General features: G+C 42.3%; 1 protein-coding gene across 7 annotated transcripts in view; it reads left to right on the forward strand.

Annotated features, from left to right (window-relative positions):
- PLEKHG1 (pleckstrin homology and RhoGEF domain containing G1) overlaps window positions 1-27,880 on the forward strand; it is a 103,912-nt gene that overhangs the window by 40,023 nt on the left and 36,009 nt on the right. For 4 of the 7 annotated variants that reach the window (XM_035108763.2, XM_060272747.1, XM_035108762.2 and 1 more), the window contains one exon: window positions 22,210-22,748. In XM_035108763.2, the coding sequence (XP_034964654.2) occupies window positions 22,210-22,748 (539 nt within the window). Of the gene's footprint in view, window positions 1-4,316; window positions 6,230-15,742; window positions 16,025-22,209; window positions 22,749-27,880 lie in introns of those variants that run through there. The other 3 variants (XM_035108764.2, XM_060272746.1, XM_060272745.1) reach the window with 3 other exon arrangements.

Below are 27,880 nucleotides of genomic sequence, written 5' to 3' on the forward strand. Positions count from 1 at the left end.
CAACTAAACTCTTACTTCTTCAGCAAATCAGGCTTGGAGGTATAGTTGCTATTATGTTAAATTTCAAATTTAAGGTGAACTGGCAAGCTGATATAGCAAACCATAGAGCTGGGAACCTCAGAAAATCTCCATGCTGGATCCCCCCCCCAAATAAGAGCTTCAAGGTACATCCAGTGCTTTAAGTAATTGACAACTGTAAGACTTAAAATTTACTAGCTTTTTTTTAAACAACAACAACAGCAACTAATTGTAGTCCTTTAACTTGGGCTTTGGGTTTGTTTGTGTGTGATAGGGAATATGTATTCCATTCGTGCAGTTTACTATTGGGATGAGCGGAGTTCTTTTTCTGCCAAACTATATTTGCAGCTCAATTCTCATCCCACTTGAGGGAGAATAAGGAAAATAAAGTAGATGGTGGCATACCAGTTGGGTTGCTGTAAGACATAGAATCATAGAATAATGCAGAAGTCGGATCCTGTACCCATAGTATTAACTAGTTCATATTTATTTGAAGCTCTCTTTTTTGCAGTAAGGTGTGAACTGGGTCTTATAGCAGAAAAACTGTGACGGGAGGTGCTGTAAATAGAAAGCACCTAAGATTCTTATTCCTCCCCCCCCCCCCAGTCCTCTGGCGCACACATTTGCATGGAGGTACATATAGTTGGTTGCCAATAACATGACAACTTTTCTTGGTGCCATGTTACTCATACCCTCCAAGTGCCCCTATTTCCAGGGAAAGTCCTGGAAGTATGAAAGCCATCCCAGCTTCTGATTTGGTCCCAAAACATCCCTATTTTTCCTGCTGAGCTTGGGGTGGAGAATGAGCAGGCACTTGTTCTGAGCAATGGCAGCAGTAGTGGCTGTGACACACTGGCTCTGAGAAGCAGGCAGAGGGCAGGGGCACCCTGGGCGGGAAGAAAGGAAGAGTCTTTACACACACACACACACACACACACACACACACAGAGAGAGAGAGAGAGAGAGAGAGAGAGAGAGAGAGAGAGAGAGAGAGAGAGAGAGAGAGAGAGAGAGAGAGCTTTTTTTCTTTAAAAATGTTTAGGGTACTCTCATTTTCCTACTCATATTGAAATATGAGGCCAAAGTTAGATTCACAAAATGTTTAGGGGTACCCCCAGAAAAAAACTTGCCCCTTTCTAAAAATTATTTATTGGTTTGTGTTTTTCTTTTGGCAAATCTACCAATGAATAAAATAAAATCAGAGTTAAGGGGTTTTCAGGAACATGAAGGGTGTTGGTGCCATGGCCCATTGGTGTGGTGGTGGTGGTGGAAATGCTCTGGTTGAGGGATAAAAAATGAGGGGTCAAGGAGGGTCAGTTTGGGAGGGGAGTGAGAAATGTCCCTATTTTCATCTGAGGAATGTTTTTTGGGGGTATATACTCTATTACTGGACCCAACAATGCATTCATCCGAAATAATGCAGAGGTGTGCCGTAACAGCTGCATACACACAGACCAGCTTCCTGAGGCTGGGAGGTGAATGGGATTCTCTCCGTGAGACCAGTATTATTGAAGGCTAGATCCCTCAGTCCAGATCCCTTGGACATAAGTATGTATCTATGTTTAAGTTGGCATTAACTGCTATGATCCAACTTTTATCTAAAAGATTGGGACCAGCACAAGAGGGAAGTAATATTTCAGATTAGAGATGACTGGGAGACTTCAAGATGGGTCTTCGTTGCTTCTCTTCATGTTATTTCAATATTTGTGACTCAAGGGAAGTATTAGTACTGTACGTGTGAACTGGAGGTACTAAATCAAACCTGATAACAGTTCTTTGGAAATCTTCATCTTTTGTTACTTTTAGTTCCTATGGAGACAACACAAACAAAAATATTAGCATCTGCTTTCATCTATCACTTGAGGTATAAAGTTCAGCTTCTTTTGCTACATCTTGACTATGCAAGTTGATGCTTATTTTTCAATTGAACTTGCGAATTCTGGCAAGTTTCCTTTATTCTGGAGGCATTTAATTATTGTGTTTGGCGGACCGACTTTGATACATGGAATAAACTAGAATTCCAGTTCAAAGATTCAGAGCTAGAAGTATTTTAGCCATCTGCCAAAAAGCAAAATTATTTGCTGCTTTATATTTCAGCCTTGGGAAATACAATTGTTACAACTATTCATTTAGGGTATTGGTTTCAGTTGTAATAGATATTACAAGAGTTCTGGCTCCTTTAAAACTCAGACGTTGTGCATTGCATTCTGGTTCCTTTGAAATCTTATATCTAAAAGTTAAATGGATATTCTGAAGCCTCAATGAAGAAATTTTACTTTGTCCTATTGCTTGCTGAGGGTGGCCGAAAGGCTGTTTTGAAAATGGCATAACAAGGTATAAAACATATCCCCCATTTTTCTTCCAAGGATCTCAAAGTGATGAACACAGTTCCCCCCTTCCCCAGTTTTGTCCTCACAACAACCCTGAAGTAGGTACACCTAAGACTCCCTAAGAACATAAGAGCCTGCTGGATTAGGTCAGTGGTCCATCTTGTCCAGCATCCTGTTCTCACAGTGGTCAACCAGTGCACAAGAGCACTCCCCCCTCTTGTGGTTTCCAGAAACTGGCATTCAGAAGCCAACCGCCTCCAACCATGGAGGCACAGCATAGCCATCGTGCCTAGTACTCACTGAAAATCAGTGGGCAGCATACAGGGTCAAAAGGTTGTTGCACATCTTATCTGAATGAGCTGAGATATGATTGGCTGAACATGGCCATTCAATAGCCCAGGGATGGGAAACTTGTGAGTCTCCAGATGTTACATACCAGCTCTCATCAGCTTCAGCCAACATGACCAAGAGTAGGAGCTGGTGGGAGTTGTTGTTCATCAACATCTGGAAAATTACATGCTCCCACCCCTGCAACAAGTAACAGTAAGACTTATATTTTGATGGTAGTCCTTGTTGGTAATAGTCGTGTGCTTAGGGTCACTATGAAGGCTGCCGAAAGCCTTCTCATGTTAAGGAAATAGTGCTGTCATCAAGACCAGGCATCTTTTTGAGGTCATATCAAGGTTTAAGAAAGGCTCCTGTGACAAGTCATTGAGGAAACCTCGGTGGTAATGGCTTTTACATCTGATTTATTTTCCTTTAATTCTAATTGCATCTTGCATTCACACGATTGGACAAAGATTACTCCGAACAGTAAAAGAAAGTATGGAGATAGACTATTTGCCTTTGTTTTGTTCTAATAATACATTTGTCCATCATTTTAGGTAATGGATTGAAAATTTGAAAGAATAAGTAAACACCAGTTTTAAATCAACTAAAGTGATAGCTGAATGGCAGTGTGTTGTGTTCTACCTTTTCAGACTAAAGAACCTGAATCTATGGTATGAATCAAAATGGGATCAGTCATATTAATCTCCTAATTGAGTATTTTAAAGAATTGTCTGGTGTCACTCCTCAAACAACAATCCTTCCTGGACTGGATTTGTCATTAATCTTTCATCACAATGTAGCATGTAATGATGCAATATATTTTTATTCGCCAAGGAACTTCCCCTTGACCTCAGCTTGAAGTTAGTTGATATTTTCAAGTATCATGCCTATTTATTATACCACCCAAATAGCACTGAGTAGAGCTGTTCTGTGTGCTTGCTTTTTACATTTTAGGCCATGCAAAGTTCAAGTTAAAATAATTACAGAATATATCTGAGAACTGAGGAAAGAAAAATGTGATGGTCTTAACATTCCAGCACAGGATTGTGCTGGGACATCCACATGATTCTTATCTAAAGTCATCACTTTTTTTTCTTTCTCAACAAAATAGCCCTGAATGTAATATCCAAACATTTCTCTATCTTTTGGTTACTTTTGTAATAATTCTATCAAATATGTTTAGCCTAAACACTGGTGGCTTTTTTAGTTTGAACACAGAAAGTTTATTTTGTGATTAAAGAAAATAGCATCCCACCCTTCTCTTCCTGGTTTAAGTACACTATTGTGACACTTGCTAAGCTTCGTTAAAAGTCAAGATTAAGGGTATAATTTTAGAGAATCCTATTCCTCTCTATGGGACCTAGGTGGCACTGTGGGTTAAACCACAGAGTCTAGGGCTTGCTGATCAGAAGGTTGGCGGTTCGAATCCCTGTGTGAGCTCCCGTTGCTCCTGCCCACCTAGCAGTTCGAAAGCACATCAAAGTGCAAGTAGATAAATAGGGACCGCTCTGGCGGGAAGGTAAACGGCATTTCAAGCAGCTTTGTCATGCTGGCCACATGACCTGGAAGCTGTCTGCGGACAAACACTGGCTCCCTCGGCCTATAGAGCGAGATGAGCGCCGCAACCCCCGAGTCGGACACGACTGGACCTGATGGTCAGGGGGGCCTTTACCTTTACCTTTATTCCTCTCTATACAGTGGTGTCAACTTGAAAATTGAGGGCCCCACGTATAATTGATCACAAGATGCAGCACACTCACACCATTTGAATGGCAATGCCCATCAACTTAGGGGGGCAGCCCCCTCAAATATTTTATGGAGGGGCAATGGGACCCCAGCCCACAGGAGTTGGCTGATGTTGTGAAAATATACTATCTGGTTGTCACAAGTTTTTTGGGCACCCTGGGCAGATTTGGAATTCGGAGATTGTGACATTGGCAGCAGTCACCAAACAAAATGTTTAGACTACAATTCCCCTCAGCCCCAGGCAATATGGCCAGCAACATTTGGAGAGCACCAGACTGGGCAAGGCTGACTTAGTCTAACACTCTCTAAAAAGTTACGATTGACCTGCCACCTAAAGGCAGCTATTTATCTCCCCACTTTTCCCGCAAATGTAACAAGCAAAAGAACTTTAAAATAAACTTGTGTCTTATGACCAGTTTGCTGAAACTTGGAAACTTTCTTCAAGTCTCAGTGCCGAACTTTATATTTCATCTATACTCAATAAATTTGAGTTTTACAAGATTTCTTCTTCTTTGACTCACGTGGCATATAGAACATTAAATCACAGCAATTTAATATGTTGGAAACTAACCTAAACTCACATTTCCTAAAACCTTCTACAGAATTCTTTCAGTGTGACAGCAGTTAAGATAAAAGTTAACAGGGAAATTACACAGATAATTCTTCCAAGAAGAATAAAGCTGAGTATCCTAAAATATAGATAGAGCTAAGCAATGAAATGTACAACTGTAAAACATATGAAAGGAAAGCTGTTCCACTGTGATTTATATTGTAAAACCATATATTTATTAGGTTTGTGTCTTTCCTTGTTAAGGGAAAGGGAGCTCATTTTATTACCACAGCATACCTTATTTACATTGTGTATATAAAGGACTGTGGTTTATGTCAGACTGAAACAAGTGGTTTTCCATAAATTGCAATATATGTAAAATATAAAGATTTCTTTGATGGTTGATACTGTTGATCTTTGATTATGGAACTTCCCCTTGGTCAGTTCCTGAAACAGGAGAAATGCCTGAGAAATGTCTTTAGCTTTATTATCTTAATTCTCTTCCCCTGTTTTACTCATGTTGCTGCTGGTGAGAGCATATTTGATATCTCTCTCTGTGTGTGTGGTTTTATTTTTAAGAGTAGCCCACATGCTCAAACATTGACAGAATGCTCAGGTCATAATATTGACTATATTAGAGCTGGGCTAAGTGATTCGTCACATAGACCTCCTTACATTTCCTTTTTAGAGTTTGCATTGAAAGCCTGGCGATGGGATGAGGGTTCTCGCTCTTCCTTATTGTAAAGAACGAGAGTGCTGCAGAGCTGCAGGCTTAGAAGAATTTTCCCGGCAGGCTCTTTCCCCCTTTTAAGCTTTCCACTACTTTTTGAGGCCTGCAGTGATGGCTGGTTGCCAGTAGTGGTATCAAAAAAACTGCAGCTTTAAAAATCAAACCGGAGGGTGGCTCTTAGCCACTTGTTAATCTTGTGTTGAACACCTTTCAGTGAATTGCCATTTAGGCTGGTTCTTTCGGAGAATTCATTAGCGATCCTGTGGGTGCTCTCTCTCTCTCTCTCTCTCTCTCTCTCTCTCTCTCTCTCTCTCTCTCTCATCGGTATGTGAATGTGGTGTTGTTTGTTTTTGCCTCACTTTGCAGATGCATTTCTAGGCAGCTGCATCTCTCTGTATAAAATGCCCAAGAGCAGCCTTAAGCCAATTTGCAGAATGGACAATTGATTTAATGGAGTGTGGGTAGGCTTACCCATCCAGTCCTGTGAAAAATGAGCTTGTTTGTTGCAGAGGAAGCATCTGTAGGGTAAGCAATTCTTTTCTTGTACTTCCTTTGATTCTTGTTAACTCTCCTCTGAGTCTGTTTTCTCCTCTTATGCCTCTTTACACGTACTGTCTTGCATTCTTTTAACTGTGTATCTTAAGCACGTTTGAAAGGATTTTGCTCAAAAATGAATATAACTGCATTTTGTGAGCTTCAGCTTTATTATGCCTTTTCATAGCTTGCTTTCTTCTGATTGCCAAAAGCCTTCAGTCCTGGACTTGCTTCCTTGGAAACAAGTCCCATTTAACTTGCATGGATTAGGATGTCAATATATGGAAACAATGTCCTATTGCTTGTAATATTTATAAATTCAAAAAGGTTATAAATACACTGCAGCAGCTTTGCTTTTGCTTTTATCATACGTGTGTGTGTGTGTGTGTGTGTGTGTGTGTGTGTGTGTGTGTGTTATAGAGTCAACAATCTAAGAAAATAGATTAGGGGTTTGGGGTGACCAAAGCTTAGAAAATAAACCTGATAAATGTCCAGAAATAAGCATTTCAGTCTTCAGATAACAGCATCTTGGAAGTTTCTTCCAAAGGAGTTAGATATCCTTGGAGATAAAGGCAGCCATCTCATAATGACAATTCCTTTTAGTTGAAAACTATGTAAAATATTTTTAGGGTGGTATCACTGTTCTTTGGCTTGTGGCATTGAATGGAATAGCCCAAGTCTACAATCTAAGTGCAAGGCAGAGGCGGGGGCTCAACATTCAGTTGCTCCCTTTGATCCCACATTTGCTTCTGCACCACCCAGTCTGCAAAAGGCAGACTAGTGAGGCTGAATGGCAAGTGACTTGCCCAAGGTCACAAACTTGAGGCAGAGTGAGATCTGAGCTTTCTGAAACTCCCAACCTTCCAAATCCGTTCGCCTTCAACTAACTTAGCTAAAAACATTCAAATCTCATTCAGCTCCTCTAACCCCGCTCAGTTAATTTCAAGAGGCGGATGTTCATTCTGCCCGGCCTTCCAAAAGAGAGAAGCCACCTCTTACCTCCTGCTTAGGGAGGATAGGTGTCCATTTTCCTCTTCCTTTACCTGATGAACTTGGTAAAGAGGAAAGAAGGGCAATCCCCCCCCCAAAAAAAACCCTTAGCCTGCCACCACGATATTTTCCTCCACTGTGTTTCTCAGTGCAGTTGTCTCAGGACAGACAGAGGTGAACCCTTTTCACACTTTGTTCTGCATCAGCATCAGGGTCTTAGATCCTGACTGTCATCTTGAGGTCAGAATGGCTAATGTCAAAATAATGACTTTGCTTCATGCTCCCATTTTGGCACAGTGTACTATAAATAGGAGCTGCCATATGTAAAGGATACAAACCTATGGAAATGCAGATGTTCATAATTTTCATCATTTATGGATTTAGGGAAAGCATTTAAATTGGTGGTGGTTGTGGTGGTAGTAGTACAGTAGAAGTAATACAAAAAAACAAACAAAAACCCAAACAAACCCTAACAATCTCCATGAGTTTGGTTTCACAAAACTACTTATGTTTACAATGTCCCATTAAGGTTAATGTCCTTTACCAATAATATTAAAGAGACATTTGAATTTTTATCAAGCTTTGTGTGTACCGTATATGGAAATAATCACTCTGAAATTATCATTTTTAGATGGCAGTTCTCAGGAATGAAGGTAACAAGAAGCAGATGGAGCACACATTCCATGACAGTTTGTGCTGCTAATAAATTCTGACCAAAGCCAAGGGCTATGGAATTACAAATTGATCCGTAATCCTTTTTGTCTGGTGCTTTCCACAATCCTTGCAACTATAATAGGGTGCCATTTTTTGCTTCCAGACAAAGCATTCCCCACTAGATGCAAGGTTACAAGATTTTGAATGCTGCATTCCAAACTCTATTGTTGATTAATTAGTGAGTTGTCTCCACTGCTTGTGTGAGTGAAAGGCAGCTTGCAAAACTGATTTTTCTCTTCCTCCCCTGTAATCCCCCCCCATAACTCTCTCCAGAGGATATGGGGTCCCTCCTGAACAGGTGAGGGAGAAGGTTTAAAAATTAAGAGAGGGCTCTTGTTTTAGCATGATCTCTGCTACATACGGTATATACCTTTTACATACACATCTGATCAAAATCTCTCTTGCTGTGGGTACTCCACACTTTGTGTTTGTTGTGCTGAACAGTTAAAGCAATATACATACAGTACAATGTATGTATTCCCTCATTAGTTTGTATAATTAAATGTAACAGTTGGATACAGTTACAGGCTTTACTGAACTTGATCTGTGGCTTTGTATCTGCATTGTCTATCTATGCAGTCACAGCTTAGCTGGCTTATTTCACTGCCAAAGAGGCAAGCTCTTTTTTTTTAATGTACAACAGCTAGACTCTTTGTGAATTGCTGCTGGAAAAAATGCAAACCTGAAGTCTGCTGTATAAATGATTCTGTTTTTAATGCATGTGTTCATTCTGCTCACTACTCTTGCATTTATTTATTTTTTAAAAAATAATCTTTACCTAGTACCAAAGCAAAAAAGTTGAATTTTAAAATTATATGCCAATTTCTTTTGGCGGGTCTGGGACCCAATGAGTCTGTATAAGCAGTTTCAAACATAGGTTTGCCAGACTCAATAGAGGACAGGACTTCTGTGCCTTTAATTGCCCTGCTCTCTTTTGAGTCTGGAAACCTTAAAGAGAAACCAGCAGACCCTTTGCTTGGAAATTAAACAAAGGGTCTGCTGGTTTCTCTTTAAGGTTTCCAGACTCAAAAGAGAGCAGGGCAATTAAAGGCACAGAAATCCTGTCCTCTATTGAGTCTGGCAACCCTATCCAAACATCCAGCCAGCCTTAGATTTGTGTTTCCTAAGCTTAAGTATATGGCATGACAAACTGCTTTAGAAACATAAGGTACTTTAAAGAACAGTTTGTTATATGGCATGAGATGGGGGGTGGGTAGGCAAAACTATTTAATAGTACCAGTAAGTAAATCTTTGGATTCTGGCCCAGATATTTTGTATATATCATTTGCATAGAGAGAGTTTTAAAAGATAAAAATTTGCATGGAAAACTTGGAATAGGCCAAGCCTAGGCATTCCTTGTCCTTTTAAATAAAAAGGAGAATTGAAGTGGGGTGGTACTGGTTAACAGCTGCTTTCAGAGAAACACTGATTTTCCACCAAGCATGCCAGCTAATAGCTCTTATGAGAGGGTTATGCTTAGTGCAATAATAACCAGTCTAGTGGCCTCCCAGAGACTCGCCATGCTCTGGGGTTCATTCAGTAGTGAATGTGCCACATTGTTCAGCAATGAAACGTCTGCACAGGCTAAGAGTTACTGACGTTTTGTTTCCTTTTAAAAGTTGAGAAGTAGCAATTATCTCATTTCTTCAGTGATGTAACCAGAATTAGCATTACTACTTCTGGAAGGAGGCTGATACCAGTGTGAAAACTCTTCATGCCAGAATGATGTGTTATAATAATAATTTATAATAATAATTTATTATTTGTACCCCGCCCATCCAGCTGGGTTTCCCCAGCTACTCCGGGCGGCTTCCAACAAAGATTAAAATACATTAAAATGTCACACATTAAAAACTTACCTAAACAGGGCTGCCTTTAGGTATTTTCTAAATGTCAGGTAGTTGTTTATCTCTTTGACATCTGATGGGAGGGCATTCCACAGGGCGGGCGCCACTACCGAGAAGGCCCTCTGCCTGGTTCCCTGTAGCTTTGCTTCTCACAGTGAAGGAACCGCCAGAAGGCCCTCGGTGCTGGACCTCAGTGTCCAGGCAGAACGATGGGGGTGGAGATGCTCCTTCAGGTATACTGTTGAGCTTTTTGTGGGGAGAAGGACAAAAGTTGTGGAGCTTTCTTTAGGGGGAGAGACCATAGTTGTTGAGCTATTTTTAGGCAGAGAGATCAGATCAGAGTTGTTGATTGACCAGGGCTGTCCCTGGTCGATCCTGGTCGATCAACAACTCTGATCTGATCTCTTTACCTAAAAAACAGCTCAACAACTATGGATGAACAGTGTTCAACATTCAGTGTCTTTTGTCAAGCAGATAGTCTGGGACATCCCCATTTTTCTTTTGAAAATTGATCATTGCATAATTAAAGAGTTGGCCTATATAGGCGACTTGTTTCCATAGCAACTAAAGGTAAGAAATGTCATTTGGAAGGAGTAACATCAGCATAACATACAGTACATTGTGAATTTAAAAATCCCTCTTTCTTTTTGCAAAACTATTCATTCATTTGACATGAAAACTGGTGGGGTATATAAGGTGGGCATCAAGGTAGCGGAAACCCAAATTTGTGCATAAATGTGGAGTAGTCATCCCTCATTACAAGCTCCATTTCTGCCTTCACCATCACAGATGACATTTCTGTGCCACCACTAACCCTCTCAGTGTTAAGTTTGAGACAAGAAGGAAAGAGAATATGCTTGCAATGCAAGATTGAACCTCAGTACTGATCAGGTCATAAATTAGTTACAAATTGCAAAACAGAGGTAAATTTCTAGTTTATTGAGTTAATCCAGGATAGTCCATTACTTCAGATAAGGGGGAAGGAAGCTTTGTGTCTGCTGCTCCTGAATGTAACTCATGCTAATAGATAAATATACTGTACTCTGAAAGTTCCTAATTATGGACCCTTCAGTTACAAAAAAATAGAATCAACAATGTAAAGTGAAAAAGGTGTAGTGTTTTATAGCTGCGGGGAAATTTCTGATGCTTACCATGCTATGTCCCTGCTGTGCACGCATAATGAGAGCAGCTTGACCTTTCTGTGTGGTCAGTGTTTTTGCTGTTATTCATTTGTGTTGGAGACTTTTGTGTGGAAGGCTTTCTTGTGCCCCCATGGGGTAGGGAAAGATCATGGTGGAATGCAGCAAAGCCCTGTGCCACTTGAATGTATTCATGAACGTTTAGGGCAGTTGCATTTAAAAATGGCAATTTTGCCATTGCCTCTTAAACTATTTTCACACAGTTGGCTGCTTTATGCCTAAGACAATAAATACAGCAGTTATATTTAAATCCATTCGAACTAGACAATGTTCTTCATTGTAGATTTTATAGGCATTAGCCAGTTTAACACAGTGCTGTTGGAAACAACTTTAAGCAAGTGGGCAGGCAGTGGCAGTGGTGGTTGGGGGGGGGGGACTCCTCTTCCTTACTCCACTGCTGCCAACCCATTGACTTAGAGGAGAACTGCTTCAAACAGCAGTTCTGCTAAAGGCTTTAAGCCTTACTTCCCAGCTGATGAGCAGGGATTAAATTGGGCTGCCTTGGCTGCATGATCCTTTTCCTTGCTGGGAGCAATGCCCATTGCCAGTGCAGGATTAAATGGTGCCTTCACACCTATCAGTTGGCATCACCAGTGACAGCTGGTGGGTGTGTTTTTAGGAAATGGCCTTGCGGGTCAATTTTGTCCCATGAGTTGGAGTTTCCCCACTCCTGATTTAACTAGGAGTCCACCAATTTTCTTGGGAGAAAGCTTCAAGGAGTCAGACATGCTTTCGAACTGCTTACCTTACTTTATTTCAAACCTTAGAAAAATAGTATCCTAATATATTTTACCTGATCAATTAATAAAGCATTGTAAATAACCTATAATGGTATATATTATCCAGGAACTTGCCATTCCCAAACATTGTTTGTTGAGACCCAAGTTCCAGTAATGTTACCATATTCCAAATCATCTCATATCTATGTAGGATTAGGAAAATCTTTACCCTACGGTTATATAGCCTCCTTCTAAGAATTCATTCTTTCCATACATAGTTGCCAAGTACCCTGTTTTCCCCGGGAAACCCCCGTTTTTTCTTACCTTTTCCTGGCGGTCCCCCATATCACTTCGTCTCCCGTTATTCTCCCTTATATTCTCCTGCCGGTGGCCATTTTTTTCCTTCTGATTTGCCCATCTATGGGCACCGAAAATGGCCGGCGCCTGCTTTGAAAGTCATGACTACGCATGTCTGGAAGTGCGTAGATGCGACTTTCGAAGCCGGCGCCGGCCATTTTCGGTGCCCATAGATGGGCAAAGCTACACCAGAAGTTGCATCTATGCAACTTCCGGTGTCACGCGGCTGCCAATCCCGGATTCTGCAGTCCGGGACTTGGCAGGTATGTTTCCATATGCTTATCCATCATCTGTATTTGGACTAACTGGAGGAGAATTAGTAATGTGTGTGGAAGGAGGGTGTATTCTACATAAACATAACAAGTCAACATCTTTTCCAAATCTTCTCTCAGGGGGAGTGGGGAATACTTTGAAAACGGAGTTGACCTAAGTGCTGGTGGGTTGAAAAGCTTGTAAGGTAAGGAATTAGGCTGGAGGCAAGGCTTCAAGCCCAGCTGTTAATTAAAAGTGCAAACTAATCCAAAGGAGTCAACCAGTTTTGGTTGTCATTGGTAACTGGGCATTACTGGTGGTTGCCACAAAGCCTTCACATCTTTTATAATTCCAGAATGTGGTGAGGAGGGGATTCAGGGAAGGAGTTAGTTTCACTTCATCTGGGTTTTGCTTTGTTTTGAGACAAGTAGTGATCCTTCACCTCAAGTCAGAATTGGTTTAGTATATTATGTGGGAAGGAAGACATGTCTCTGTGTTCTGAATTTAGGGGCAGGCTAAAGCTGGACTTGAACTGCCATAAAGTTGTGGAATAATCTTGTTTGGAAGAGTCATTTGCTTTGTCTTCATGTACAGTTATCTCTGAAGTGCAGTTAATTGAATGGGAAAGTAAGAATAGCAAAGTCTAGGTGACAGGCCATTTAACTGTTTAGCACATGGGTAGGCAACCTAAGGCCCGGGAGCCGGATCTGGCCCAATCGCCTTCTAAATCCGGCCCACGGATGGTCCAGCAATCAGCGTGTTTTTACATGAGTAGAATGTGTCCTTTTATTAAAAATGCACCTCTGGGTTATTTGGGGGGCATAGGAATTCATTCATTTCCCCCCAGAAATATATTGTCCGGCCCCCCACAAGGTCTGAGGGACAGTGGACCGGCCATCTGCTGAAAAAGTTTGCTGACCCCCTGGTTTAGCTGGTGAAGAGACAAGCTAGTCTTTGGTACAAATTTTAAAATTTAAATAAAAAGGCTTATCTCTTCAGCAGCAGAAGTGATAGCTGTGCAGACTTCAAAGAATAGTAGAGTAATAAATGGAACCTCAGTGATGGTGGTTTGGGAGAATTGAATTCCACAGTAGGAAGCTTTTGGGCAAGGGGTGAGTGAGGAAGTCTATTGCAGGAAGTCTGCATTTTTATGAACAGAACCATAATCCAGAGTTTACAAAAATAACAAAAGCATTGTGTAAATAAACCTTTCTAGCATTTCTGTGTTACGATCCTGAGAAAGAAAATCGGGTGACTGACAAAGAACAAACTGGAAATAGATCTTATTGGTGGGAATGTACTCCTAGAATTAGCAGTGGTGTTGTCAGTCTGCTACTAGAAGGATAATTTATTTGCTTGCATAGTGCTTTGGAATATAGTGGAAAAATTGCAGATCACAACTGGAATCATTTTGGCTATAAGGTTGGGTGGGTGGGGTTTTTCAAGCAGTATTCTGTCAAGAATCTTATTAAACTTTTAAAAGTAAGAAAAGAAGCATTTTCTGCAAACTGGAATCAATGTATATCAATGGGTATACAAAACTTGGGTTTTCAGCGTATCAGCAAGATAAAAGCTTTTGTTTTATATAGAAATCTCTGCAGTATGATGTACAGGTTTAAATAATCATTGCACTGCATTGCAGAGGGTTATTAATACATTGCCCTGCACTTTGGGGAAGAAGACAGGATGTCCTCTAGAAGATCCTGAGTCGACTGTAGTTCATTTATGGTTTGTTAAGATTCCTGAAGTAGGAAACTTAATGCTTGCAAATCATTAAATTGAGACCACAATATCCCCCTCAGTCATTTATAGTTGATTTGGATTTAGAAAATGTGTATGTTTTTGAAAGCATGGTCAAAGGGGCACTCAAAAAACCATACATTTCTGAAAATTTCAAACAGACAGCTTTTTAAAATGATAAAAATAAAAATAAAAGAGACTTGCAGCAATAAACAAAACTGAGACCCCATTTGGACAAAATAATATTCTCTTTATAGGATATCCTTTTATAAATGTCCACATCTTCCATTTCCTGCTCTGGCAATTCTATGAATCAGAGGTCGTTACATTTAATAGTACTTAAAGGTAACTTTACTGTAGGTTAAAAAGAAAACTTTTTTGCGAAGTTGCAATAAACCATGTCTATGTGAGAATTTCACATGCTGCCAGTTAAGCTTTTAATGTGAAAACAAAACTACATAAACTGATACTCAGTGTGCTAACTCTGGTCCACAGTGTACCACATGGTAATGGAGATCAGCATAGTTGCTGCAGGGTTTAGACCAGGCATCCCCAAACTTCGGCCCTCCAGATGTTTTGGACTACAATTCCCATCATCCCTGACCACTGGTCCTGTTAGCTAGGGATCATGGGAGTTGTAGGCCAAAAATCTGGAGGGCCGCAGTTTGGGGGTGCCTGGTTTAGACATTGCAGGGTTTAGACATGCTGAATGAGCACACCTGAGCCCTGGCACATACCTTGCAGAAACATGTCCACAGAACAGTTTGAGACAACGTCCCTTATGTGACCAGTGTGCATTGTTTGAAATGTAGTTTTTCAATTTCTCTGATTCATATCTTGTATCAGCTTGAGAGTTTCTAAGGTCAATCACCTAAACCTGAAGTGATGTCATCAGTCATGAGGCCTATCAGGATCAGGCATGGATTGGCAGGCTCAGACAAATGAGGCGGATGAAGGAGAATTGGGGAGGGGTGTTGTAGAAACTGGGGTTAGATGATGGAAGTTATCTTGCTACTATGGAACAGGAAGCAGGAATGCTAGCTCTCCCCTCTGTCCTTCAGACAGAGAGGAGAGCCTCATAGGAGACTAGAGAAGGCCCCAATCAGCTGCTGGCGGTGGGTGGGTGGGTATAAAGTAGAAGGCAGCAAAGGTGAATGCAGCCTTGTCACCAAGGACTGATATAGCCAAGGCAAGATAATAGGGTTTTTGATTTACAAACCAGTATGACATACTCACATTCTCTTAATACTTAAGGCATAGATAATATGTATGAAGTGATGTTTGAGTATGCACTTTTGCTTAAAAAAACATCAAAAAACAAAACATTGCTGGGTCAGACCAAGGTCCAGCATATTTTGAAATCAATATGTGATAGTTGGTTTTGTGGGATGGGTTTTAATATGTAGGAGAGGCCATATGCAGGTAAAATACTTATATTTACAGTAGAAACAGTCTTAGCCAGGGGTCAGCAAACTTTTTCAGCCGGGGGCCGGTCCACTGTCCCTCAGACCTTGTGGGGGGCCGGATTATATTTTGGAAAAAAATATGAACGAATTCCTATGCCCCACAAATAACCCAGAGATGCATTTTAAATAAAAGGACACATTCTACTCATGTAAAAACATGCTGATTCCCAGACCGTCCGCGGGCCGGATTTAGAAGGCGATTGGGTCGCATCCGGGTGTCTATTGTCCTGTTCCTGAATTGAATGATGTCATGTTTCATTTAAGGCTCTTAGCGATGCCGACGACTGCATTTGGTGTGGGCAATGAGAAAGTTGTGATTCAGGTTCCTGTGGAGCCTTTTGTGCATTAGGGTTTCGATAGCCGAAAGCTGACTCATGCAGTATTTCTACCAAAGGAGCTGAATAGGCGAGTGAGACCATCTCATTTTACCTTAGTGCTGGAGTGAGGTGATTTGGGGGAACTGCTGCAGTTGGAGAATGCATTTATCTTCTATTACACACAGGTAGGTTGCAAGTTGTGCGAGGGAGCGTAAGGGGGAGAGAGAGAGAGAAGCTTGTCCGTTCACTGCGTAAGGAGCACTGAAGACATTCCACAGTGGTGAGATACCGTTGCAGAGGACTTGCCTTTGGAACAGTGCTTGGGGACTCAAACGTGTTGTACGTTATGACAGAAGACTGTGTGATAGAGCCGGGTGGCTTATTTGAGCTTGGGAAACAAAAGGCAAACTGGTGGCTGAGTTTGTAGTTGCCTATGGGAATTTGGGGGTCTTTTGAAATGAGCCCATCATATGAAGTGCTTCATTGGCTGCAGGTTTTGCAGTTCTTGAATGGGTTGTTGAATATTTCTGGAGTGTGCTGAATTTGCTTTGTATGCTGTAATGAATACAGTTTTAGTGGCCCTGCTTGAAGACTGTGGAAGATGGTTGTGGTTTGTTTGTTCTTTACTACGTTGCAGCTAAGCTGTCCATGCTGCCTATGCAAAGTGCTGTTTGATGTCATCTGTGTTCGGGACAGAGTGCCGTATCTGTGTGGGAAGTTTCTGTGCCAGTAACATTTTGTCAAATTTCTGGACCAAAGAGCTTAGAGCACCTGTGAGTGTGTGCGCACTTTAAGGTGGTCAAGCTCTGGAGCATGTCGTCCTTACCTTTCAAATAAAATTTGATTACAACTTTTTACAAGCAACCTTTCTTGTGCAGCAGCATGACCTTAATTGCTTAATAGCTCCCTAATTAAATTATTAAGAATGGAAATAGTTCAGATTAACATTTGATTTCATATGGAATAAATGATAATTATTTAGTGGTATAATGCTGATTATGTGGATAATAATTTTAAAATTGAGTGGCCGACAGCATGAATCGTGTGCTTTAATGTGGGGTGCAGATGTTCCCATGTAGTTTCAGCTATTAGCATAAGGAATACAATTGGGTGTGAAGTCTCAAATGTGGCACTGTTAGATTTATCAAGCTACATGATTTTGACCTTTGAAACTGTCAGAAATAAAAGCTCTTTCAGCGATTGCTGTAAACATAACCATTGAAAGCATCAGCATCTCCTAAAATGCATAAAGGGACCCCTGAGCATTAAGTCCAGTCGCGGACGACTCTGGGGTTGCGCCGCTCATCTCACTTTAGTGGCCGAGGGAGCCAGCGTACAGCTTCTGGGTCATGTGGCCAGCATGACAAAGCCGCTTCTGGCAAACCAGAGCAGTGCACGGAAAGGCCATTTACCTTCCCGCCGGAGTGGTACCCATTTATCTACTTGCACTTTGACGTGCTTTTGAACTGCTAGGTTGGCAGGAGCTGGGACCGAGCAACGGGAGCTCACCCTGTCATGGGGATTGCCGACCTTCTGATCAGCAAGCTCTAGGCTCTGTGGTTTAACCCACAGTGCCACCCCTCATAATGAACGGCAAAAACCTGAATATGGCATGCTTGATATCAAAACCTCATGTAGGTTAATATTGGACTATCAACCATGGGAAACTTATTTTTTTCATATTTGATCTTGCAACATACAGTTTCTAGTACTAAAGTTACCTGTGAGTGCATTTCCCAGCCTTATATTGTAACACTGTCTCCTTAGTTCACTCTGTGCATTTGTTTGTGTTTAAAGTCTCTTGTTGGCATATCAGCGGTATGTGCCTTCACAGGCAGTAGGCCAGACAGGGTGGGGAGCTTAACTACATTTGTGGAAAGGTATGGGCAAGAAAGGGATCATGTTGCTGAAACACATTTATCTGCGAGTGTTGATAAACATGCAATTAGCCCTCTTTCCATTGCTTAGCTTGCACAAACCAAACCAAAGCCCTGTCAGTTGTAGATCTATGAAAGCAAATAGAGCTGGCATTCTTCCCCCTGCCCCAGTGCACAATAAAAGGGTGAAAATGGATTTAATGCTTGATATAGACCTGTTTCCCAAAATGCAGTCCTCTTGTTACCCACCTCCACTCCAGTATTATTTTGTCAGATTTACCCCAATACTTCCTTGCCTCTACAACTGGCAGCCAGTGATATGGAGCAGGGTGGCAGAATTTGGGAAAATGAAATGTTAAGCCTAACCAAATCTTATAAAGTAGGACAATTTGCTTGACACAGACAGCCATTTTCTGCAGCAACCACATGTCAAGGACCTTGGGTATTTCCACTGAAATATGTTTTCTGCAGAGGTATGTACCACAGGATTACAGTGTTTAAAGGAATCTCATAGATCATAAAATGCAGCATCCTGTTCTTTTAGTCTAATGTTTATTAGAATTCTGAGGGACGCGGGTGGCGCTTTGGGTTAAACCACAGAGCCTAGGGCTTGCTGATCAGAAGATCGGCAGTTTGAATCCCCGCAACGGGGTGAGCTCCCGTTGATCTGTCCCTGCTCCTGCCCACCTAAAAGTTCGAAAGCACATCGAAGTGCAAGTAGATAAATAGGTACCGCTACAGCGGGAAGGTAAACGGTGTTTCCGTGTGCTGCTCTGGTTTGCCAGAAGCGGCTTTGTCATGCTGGTCACAAGACCTGGAAGCTGTACGCCGGCTCCCTCGGCCAATAACACAAGATGAGTGCCGCAACCCCAGAGTCGGTCACAGGTCAGAGGTCCCTTTACCTTTTTTATTAGAATTCTAGATCTCCTTAAAGACTCACATTGGCAACAATTTATAACTGTAACATTATTTTTTGTAGCAAGTGTTGCCTCTATCCATTACCATTTGGCAGCAGACCTGGATATCCACGTGAACTAAGAATTTCAGTGTCACTTACTGCTTTCCCTTTGGCCAAGTCGCCCCTACTTAAAGGCCTCTAAGATATGACAAAAGAAAGGACCATTGCAGTATGCAGAAGGCCCCAGGCTAAATCCCTAGCATCTCCAGTTAAATGGTTGGGTTGCAGGGAATGGACTTCTGCCTGTGGCATTAGAAAGATGCTGCCAATCACAGTAGACAACACTGAGCTACTTGACTAAATACTCTGGTCTGGCCTGACATAAGCAAGTTTCCTTTGCTACTATGACCTTGAGAGTCATCTTATCCAACCCCCTGCAATGCAGGAATCTCAACTGGATCATGCATGAACGATAGCCATCCAACTTCAGCTTAAAAACCTCCAAGGAAGGAGAGTCACCACCTCTTATTGGTGTCTGTTCCACTGTTGAACATCTCTTACCGTCAGAAAGTTCTTCCTGGTGTTTAGTCTGAATCTCATTTCTTGTAACTTGAATCCATTGGTTCAGGACCTACCCTCCAGAGCTTGCTCCATCCTCTATGTGACAGCACTTTAGATATTTAAAGATGGCTATCATATTTTCTCCCAGTCTTCTCTTTTCCAGGCTAAACATACCCTATTCCCTCAGCTGTTCTTCATAAGGCTTGGTTTCCAGCCTCTTTATCATCTTGGTTGCCCTGCTCTGCACACATTCCAGCTTGTTAATATCCTTAAATTGTGGTGCCTAGAACTGAACACAATACTCCAGGTATGGTCTGACCAAGGCAAAATAGAGTGGTACTATTGCTTCCCTTGATTGGGACACTATATTTCTGTTGATGCAGCCTAGAATAGCTTTCCCCCACTGCTGCATCACACTGGTGACACATATTAAGCTTGTGGTCTACTAAGACCTCTAGATCCTGTTCACATGTACTACTGGCAAGCCATGTGTCCCCCAGTATATTTGTGCAGCCTAAGTGTAGAACCTTACATTTGTCCTTATTGAAATTCATTTTGTTAGTTTTGACCCACTTCTCCAATCTGTTAAGGTCATCTTTAATGCAGCATTGGTTACCCCTCCCAGTTTGGTGTCATCTGCAAGTTCGATGAACATCTCCTCAATACCTGTTAGTCTTAAATTTTTTAGACACAGCTTTGTAATATTCAAATCCCATGAATTTGGCTGCAGAGCTTTCATGCTCTTAAACCAGTGATGGGGAACCTGTGGCCCTCCAGATGTTGCTATATAGTATACCTTCCACCACCCTTGACCATTCACCATGCTAGCTGATGAGAGCTGGAGTCCAGCAACATCTGCAGGTCTCAGGTTCTCCATCCCTGTCCTAAACCCTGGGTCAAGGTCCTCTAACTTGAAGGCTTTTAAGAGCAGAGCACATTACAACTTAATTAAAGCTAAGTGGTTATAAAAAAATGATCAAGATCTCACATTGCATAATATCTTCCTTTTTGCTTGAATTGCCTTAAATTTGGCCCCCTCTGAGGATTCTTTGCTTCTTTTTCTGTAGTTTATATTACTGAACTGTGCTGTGTTGACAAAGTAAACATGACTTACTAGTTCATTCAGGTTATCTGTAAGTGAGACAGCATATCAGTGAAACAGGAAGAAAGACTACAAAGTGATTGAAAGAAACAGGAACTCTTTCTGCCTCAGCTAAGGCAGCTAATCAGGTGTCCTTTGTCACAGATTTTAAGTTATACGTCTTTGTGATAAATTAACGGAAGACTTTCCCAGTTATCTTATTTATCCAGGTTTCAAGCCAGTCTAAATCTGCAGTGTATTTTTATTCTGGTTTTAGTGGTGTTTTTAATGCTGATAACACACATAAATATTTCTTTATCAGAAACCAAGGAAGATTACTCCTTTTTCACTGAAGCTGCATATACTAATTTTTGTAATAATTTTAATTGCTAATCACAAACACATTATATTTGTATTATTTCTTGGGCAGAGAGAGAGAGAGAGAGAGAGAGAGAGAGAGAGAGAGAGAGAGAGAGAGAGAGAGAGAGAGAGAGAGAGAGAGAGAGCTGTGCAAGAGTGCAATGGTGAGGCTTAATGGATCATCATAGCCACAGCCATCCTTCTACAGCTTTACTGCTAGCACCAGCCAGGGCAGAGTGTGGAGAACAGAGACTGCTCTGCCAGGGCCGCCTCAAGCAAGTCGGGCGCCCTGGCGCTGAGGCACGGAGATCGCTCCCCCGCCCGCACAGTGCGACTTCTGCGCGGCTTCGCTGCAAGCACCCCCCCTGCCGGCCCGGCACCCTGGCGCCCCGCGCCACCGGGACCTTACCTAGAGCCGGGCCTGTGCTTTGCTGTGCCAGCTCCCAGTCTAGTGCAGCAAAGGGACTCAGATCACTTCTATTGCTTGATTGCATATGGGCAGATCCTGTGCTGGATCAGCCCTTCTCTGAAAACACTTCATTTCAGTGGTAGTGTCTTCCTAATACCTCCAAACCCACTCCAATATGGTGGATCAGGGTTTTTGCTTACTCAGTTGCAGTAAAAAATGAGAAAGTGTTGCCCGCACCTTAAAGTCTTCACAAATTTATTATTTAAGTACATATATTCCTCTTCTCCCTCCCCTTTTAAATTAAAGTATGAAAACCTAATGAATTTGTAATGTCACTGTGAACAGGCTAAGCAATTGCTTACACATGTAAAATAGAAGATATGCCCAGTAAATAGTATGCTAAGAGATCTTCAGCTGTCTAATTTGAGTGTTCCTTCTCCAAACAAGAGGGGTGGAATATAATCTCATCCTCATATAGAAAGATAAAACTTAAATCTGAAAGCTCTCCTGTCCGCATACAGTATCAAGAAGGAAAGAGAGAGAAAAAGAGTATAGTACAGTGGAAAACATACAAGGCGGTTCTACAAACCAGTTTATAACAGTTACTAGCCCACCAAATGTTTCACTTGCTTATTCGCCAACTTACTGAAGCTTCCCTTACCTGTAAGGCAGTGGTGTCCAAACTTTTTTCAAAGAGGGCCATATTTGATGAAGTAAAGAGCCGTGAGGGCCGACCACAGTTGTTAACCTGTTTTTAGGATTGAAGTTGTTGGGCTTTTTTTTTTACTATTGAAGTTTTTGAGCTTTTTTTTTTTAAAAAAAGATTGAAGTTCTTGAGGGTTTTTTTTTAGGATTTTACCCCAGGAAATAAACTGCCACAGGGGCCAGATGAAACCGACTGGTGGGCCGCATTTGGCCCGTGAAACGGAATTTGGACATGCCTGCTGTAAGGTATGCTTTCTCAGTACAAGTAATCAGTCAAATGGCTGTTTATATAGGCCTGAAGGAAGTGTCTAGGGAGAGACTCTAGGGAAGTTGGTTTATTATAGTAAATTGGGACTGTGAGTGATGATTTCAAATAGCTGTCAAAGGTAAGCAGGTTGGAGTCTCCCTTTTTTGGGAGGAGACTCAATGATAATGACACTTTATAACAAAGGCTTTGTTTCTTTTTCCTCCCCTTAAAGATGGCTACCATTTGCCTCTTGCCGTGCTGCCTCCTGTGATGGTAGGCACGACCCCCAAGACAACAGGGGAGAGCCTGCACAGAGAAGACGGACACTTCCACTACTGTGGGATTAAGACCATGGAACTGTCAGACAGTGACCGTCCTGTTAGCTTCAGCTCCACCTCATCTTCTGCATCCTCCAGGGATAGCCACTGTTCCTTTGGCAGCAGAACAACACTCGTTTCAAACAATCACCTGGGCTTATTCAACCAGGATAAGGAAACAGGGGCCATAAAGCTAGAGCTGAGCCCGGCCCAACGATTTTCCAGCAAGGAGCTGAGTAAAAACAACCCCCCAAAGGAGCAGACCTCTGACGGAAGTCTTGGGAGAAGGCCAAGTATGCCACGGAGAGCTGAATCTAAGGAAAGTAGCAGAAACTGTGTCATGTCCTTGATTGCTGAGCCTCCAAGCCCAAAGCTCCTGTACGTTGACAGAGTGGTCCAAGAAATCCTGGAGACAGAGAGGACGTATGTGCAGGATTTAAAAAGTATTATGAAGGTAAGTGGATCACTCTTAAACTCTAATGGGATAGACAATGTGCAAAATAAATCCTCTTGCAAACAATACCAAGAGCATGTGGCTTTATTGCAAGTCTTGCACTAAATTGGTATGCTGTGGTGGGCAGCTCAGCCAGCTTTCTGTGCATGAATAAATGCTCTGTCAGTTATGCTATTGGGGCAGCAGCATAATTCCTATCTGTAGAGGCGTCTTCCTGGACAGGCAATATGAATTGCTGGTAGTAGCTCCAGTAGTAGCGTTTTACAAAAATCATTCATTGTTTGCTAGATATTTTCTCTTGGATAGTTTTGCCCCCCAATCCATTTCTCTTTGTCATTAGGGTTTATAAAACGGCTCCTGTTCCAATGTTCATGGAATCGCTCGTGAATCCGGTATCTGTAATTTCCTTTGAATCGCTACTGTTTCTCTAAAATGGTACTTGGTATTCAGAGCTGTTTTCTGCTATCATCACCCACAGCAAAGATGTTGGGATGTTCACACACACCATGTTTTCCTCATTATGTGGAGCTAGTGAAAGGTGCTCCTACTTTTAGGTGCAGCAGTGGGCCTCCAGCCACAAGGAAATTGTAAACCTTGAGTGGCCAAGGGAGATGGAACTCTACCAGTGACTAGAAACATCCCGCCTCTGCTGAGTATTAATACCACACTTATCACATCCAGTTCTCTCTATGATCAAACAAATGTGGAATTTGAATGTTCTTTTTGGTAGAATGTGGAATTCTTGAATGTGTGACCAGCTCTTCCAAATGTTCCCCTGTCCATGCTCCTAGGTGAACTATATTTTATTTATTGCTTTGTCAGTTTTGGCCTCCTGTCCAGTGCAGACACAAATCATAGAGACAAACACATAATCTGGAAATCTTATAATGTGTAGCTTCGGGCAATTCTCTCTGTTAAGTACATCACTAATCCGGAAAAGAAAATACTAGTCTGATGATGACACAAAAAAGCAGACAGCAAAGCAAAAAAGATTATCAAGGTTTGATATACAAAGGCATGTTTTCTTTTAAAAAATTAATTCCGAGAAACAAGTCTTTTCCTGCACAGTTGCATTAGGTTCTTTAACTGCTGGTTTATAGTAAAAATCACCTATACGGAAGGCATTTTAAAGGTTCTTAAACCAGAATTAAATAAAACTGCTAAAGGAAGCAATTGTTATGTGCAACATACTTGTCCTGCATAGATCTGAATAGGGTTTAGAAATTTCAATACAGGTGCTAACCCAGTTTTCAAATCTTCTTATTTTCACAATAAAAACAGTGTTTACTAACTTATAGAACATAAAATAACTGCCAGTTTTTCAGTTGGAAACATGAGCGCATGTTAAGAGATACCATTGGTAACCTCCAGTGCTGAATATTGGAGAATTTTGTTTTTGAAATAATACTATATTTGGTTTAAGCTGCAATCTTACATTCCCTTCCCAAGTAGCCCTGAGAAAGGGGTACAATGCTTCTCTGCCAGTGGAGAGGGAGGCTCACAGGCACTACTATTTCTGGAAGACGCCGCCTTATCCAAATTATGGGAATTTCTGCTGGTTTTGATGCCCTTCTGGCAGTGTTGCAGCATGCAGGGGACAAAACATCCTGCAGCAGCTCATCAAGGCTTAGGGCAGCTTAGACACGTTTGAATTACAGGGGTCTGTATCCTTCAGGGCTCACAATTTGGCTTTGCTCTCTCCTTCCCACTTTGACCTTTCAGTTCCCCTTCTGTCTCTTTTTAAACAGTGGGGAGGCTGCAAAAGGAAAGAGGCAGGTGAAGCTTGAATGGGTGACCTTCTGTGTCCTAAACAATATCACCAATTCCTCCCGCAATTTTAGTGCTTCCTGCTAAGATTAATTTATGTAATTGTAGATTCATTTCTCACTAGCTTTCTACTCAGAAGTGACTCTCAATTTACTCTAAAACTATATTTTAGTTAAACCACAGAGCCTAGGGCTTCCTGATCACAAGATCGGCGGTTTGAATCCCCGCGACGGGGTGAGCTCCCGTTGCTCAGTCCCTGCTCCTGCCAACCTAGCAGTTTGAAAGCATGCAGTGCAAGTAGATAAATAGGTACCACTCCGGCAGGAAGGTAAACCGTGTTTCTGTGTGCTGCTCTGGTTTGCCAGAAGCGACTTAGTCATGCTGGCCACATGACTCGGAAGCTGTACGCCGGCTCCCTCAGCCAGTAAAGCGAGATGTGTGCCGCAACCCCAGAGTCGTCCGCGACTGGACCTAACGGTCAGGGGTCCCTTTACCTTTACCTATATTTTCTTGAGATTCTAATGGAAGGTAGGAACATATTTGGCATAAAGGAAGGGTCATAATTTTAGAACTGGTTTATTACAGATTTCCATGAGAATTAAATACACCTTTTGGTGGTATCCCTTTTCTGCCCCTTCTTATTTTTGAGGAGTAGTTAAGAATTGGAGTAGCTATAAGCATGCTCAGATAGAGACTGGGAAGAACATAGTGTCTCGAGCTTTTGTACATGAGCTGAGATTTTTGAAACGTTCCTCAGTTACTGATGTTGAAGACACCACGTGGCTTTTAAAAGGCCATGTCTGAAAAAAACGTTGCAATGACTGTTCTTGCTTTCTAGCTGTTAGCTGATGCCCCTGCTGAGGAGTTTTAGTAAATGTGGCATGTGGGTAGTGCCTTACATGGTTGCCAATATTAACGGCGGTCTCACTACACGATTCCTCTTGTTTTGGGGCTTCTTTCCCTCTGACTTCCTAAAAGAGTACAACTCTACTCCCTTTTTTCTATGCTGTCTCATATTTGGGGTCAATTATCATTCTTAGGAATTTACTTTGTCCATGCAGCATGCTTTATCCCAGAAAGTAGTCTCTAGAGCAAGCAAAAATGCAGGGCAGTGTCTGCCCTGTGGCAATCAGCTTGACTTTGTCAGAAGCAGCTAAAATGTTAGAGGCTTTACCTTCGCTTTGGCCTCCTGGGAAGGCAGTCATGAACATGCTTAGCTTTATGACAAGTGGTATAATCATCTAGTAGCTAATTAGAAGTAAGATGGCATTCTCCATGGTGTGATTAAAGAATTTCATATCACCTGGAAAAGGAAGGACTGCTTATTGTGGCCACGGAATCCTGTCTCCCAGCTCACATTTTCTCTCTGAACATATACACAGTTCAAAAGACTAGGTGCACACTTGAATAATGATGCCCTTCAAAGTCACAGGCCCATTACAACATATGCAGAGGTAGGCATTACTGTTTTTCAAGGGCAGTTGAGCCTTAAAAAAAAAATTTGCTGACAAGGTTGTATGAAATCTGTCGGACGGAGAAGCAAACACAGATTGATAGGTATATCCTCTAGCACAGGGGTTCACAGACTACGGCCCGTGGGCCGGATGCGGCCCAATTGGCCTCCCAATCCGGCCCGCGGTGACCCCTGCCGTCCGCTGCTGCCGCTCGCTCTTACGGCACGCAGCACGGCGGCGCTCTTCCGGGTCAGAAAAAAGCACCGAAAATCATTTGTGCGCATGCGTATGGGCCTCTCCTGACCCAGAAGAGGTCATTTCCGGTGCACTTCCGGGTTGGGGGAGGCCCATACGCATGCGCACAAACGATTTCCGGCGCTTTTTCCGACCTGGAAGCGCGCCACCGCACCAGTAAGTGTGTGCACGCATGCGCACGGGCGCGCACTTCCCCCGCCCTCCGGCCCAAAGCCAGGTAAGTCTGGGGACCCCTGCTCTAGCAGTACTAGACTCAGGTGTTCCATTTGCCCTGTGTTCCATGAATTGTGTGGTGTTGTTTTTAAGACAGCTTAGAAAATTTAAGACGAACCCCATTCATTCTTAACCGAGATTTTGAACTGTTTCAAAACCTGGTTTCAAAGTTTGGTGCGCTCATGGCTTAGGGGTGGCTAATCTTAGAAGCTGCTGGCAGCTCCCTTTGTTCCTAACCATCCTGGCTGGGGCTGATGGGATCCCAGCAATGTTTGGGAGAGCCCCAGGTTAGCAATTTCTGCCATAGCCCTATTCAAGCATTAAAGGGGTGCTATGATGAGGGAGAGAGTGAATGTAGTCATTGACCTCCAACACTGAGGTGTCCCTGCCACCCAACCAAGCCACCTCCCACATGTTAGAGGGTGAGGGTCTTCAGCAAGGACCCTGCTATACTCATGGGGTACTCCTTGCTCATGCAGGGATTTAAATACAGCAGGCTCCCCACAGGACACCCTCTGCAATGCAGAGTAGCAGTGACTGAAAGGGGCATAACCTGCTAGTGCAGGAATGAGGAAACACCAGCCTGTCAGTCAGTCTCTGCCTACCATGTTGTTTCCGCACAGTGATGTCAGCCAATGGAGAACAGGGTTTAATCCTGCATTGGCTGTATGCCCTTGAAGTGTTAGTGATGATTAACATTGATGACCATATGATTCTTAGACATCATTACAAGTTGTGTTCCAATGTAATTTTACTGCTCAGTGATTAGGTTGGTGTGTAGCTGTCGGGGTGGGGGGTGAGCTTGGAGTATTGCTCCAGGTCAAGCACCACTGGGGAGGAGATAGCTGCATCATTCCAGATCTTGGGTGTTTTTCCGTTTCTGCCTCGGTTGGCAGAAACTCAGCAAAACTGGATCTTTGTGACACACACACACACACACACACACACACACACACACACCATGGATGTACACCAATAGTCAAAAGTAACTATGCCAGTTTCTTAATCCTGACCATTGGAGAATATTTCAAAGTTGCCTGTAATAGCTCAAAGCTGATTTGAACAGCTGGGTGGGATGCCGCCGCACAAATTGGTATGTAATTCTTCAGCAATATAAATGAAGGCTCTACAGATCCTCCCTTAATCTTTTTTTATACACCTTCTGAGTGGAAAAGACAGTTCGCTGGCACTGCTAACTGTATTGAGCTATAGAATTGCCCCAGAAGATTAACACTATTGTGCTTGCTGCTCTTGTTAGCAATGAATGGATCACTCAACCAAATGGTTGGTTGGCTGACTAGCAAGCACTATTGTGTATGCAAATCAAAATAGACAAAAGGGTGAGAGTTAATCTGTTTCAGCTTTTGGAAATCTCTGATTCTTTTATTAGGAAGGAAGGGAAGAGAATGTTAAATGCAATATACAGGACAACTGGTTAGCCCC

The sequence above is a fragment of the Zootoca vivipara genome, chromosome 3 (genome assembly GCF_963506605.1).
Source record: "Zootoca vivipara chromosome 3, rZooViv1.1, whole genome shotgun sequence".
In the NCBI taxonomy this organism is placed as follows: Eukaryota; Metazoa; Chordata; class Lepidosauria; order Squamata; family Lacertidae; genus Zootoca; species Zootoca vivipara.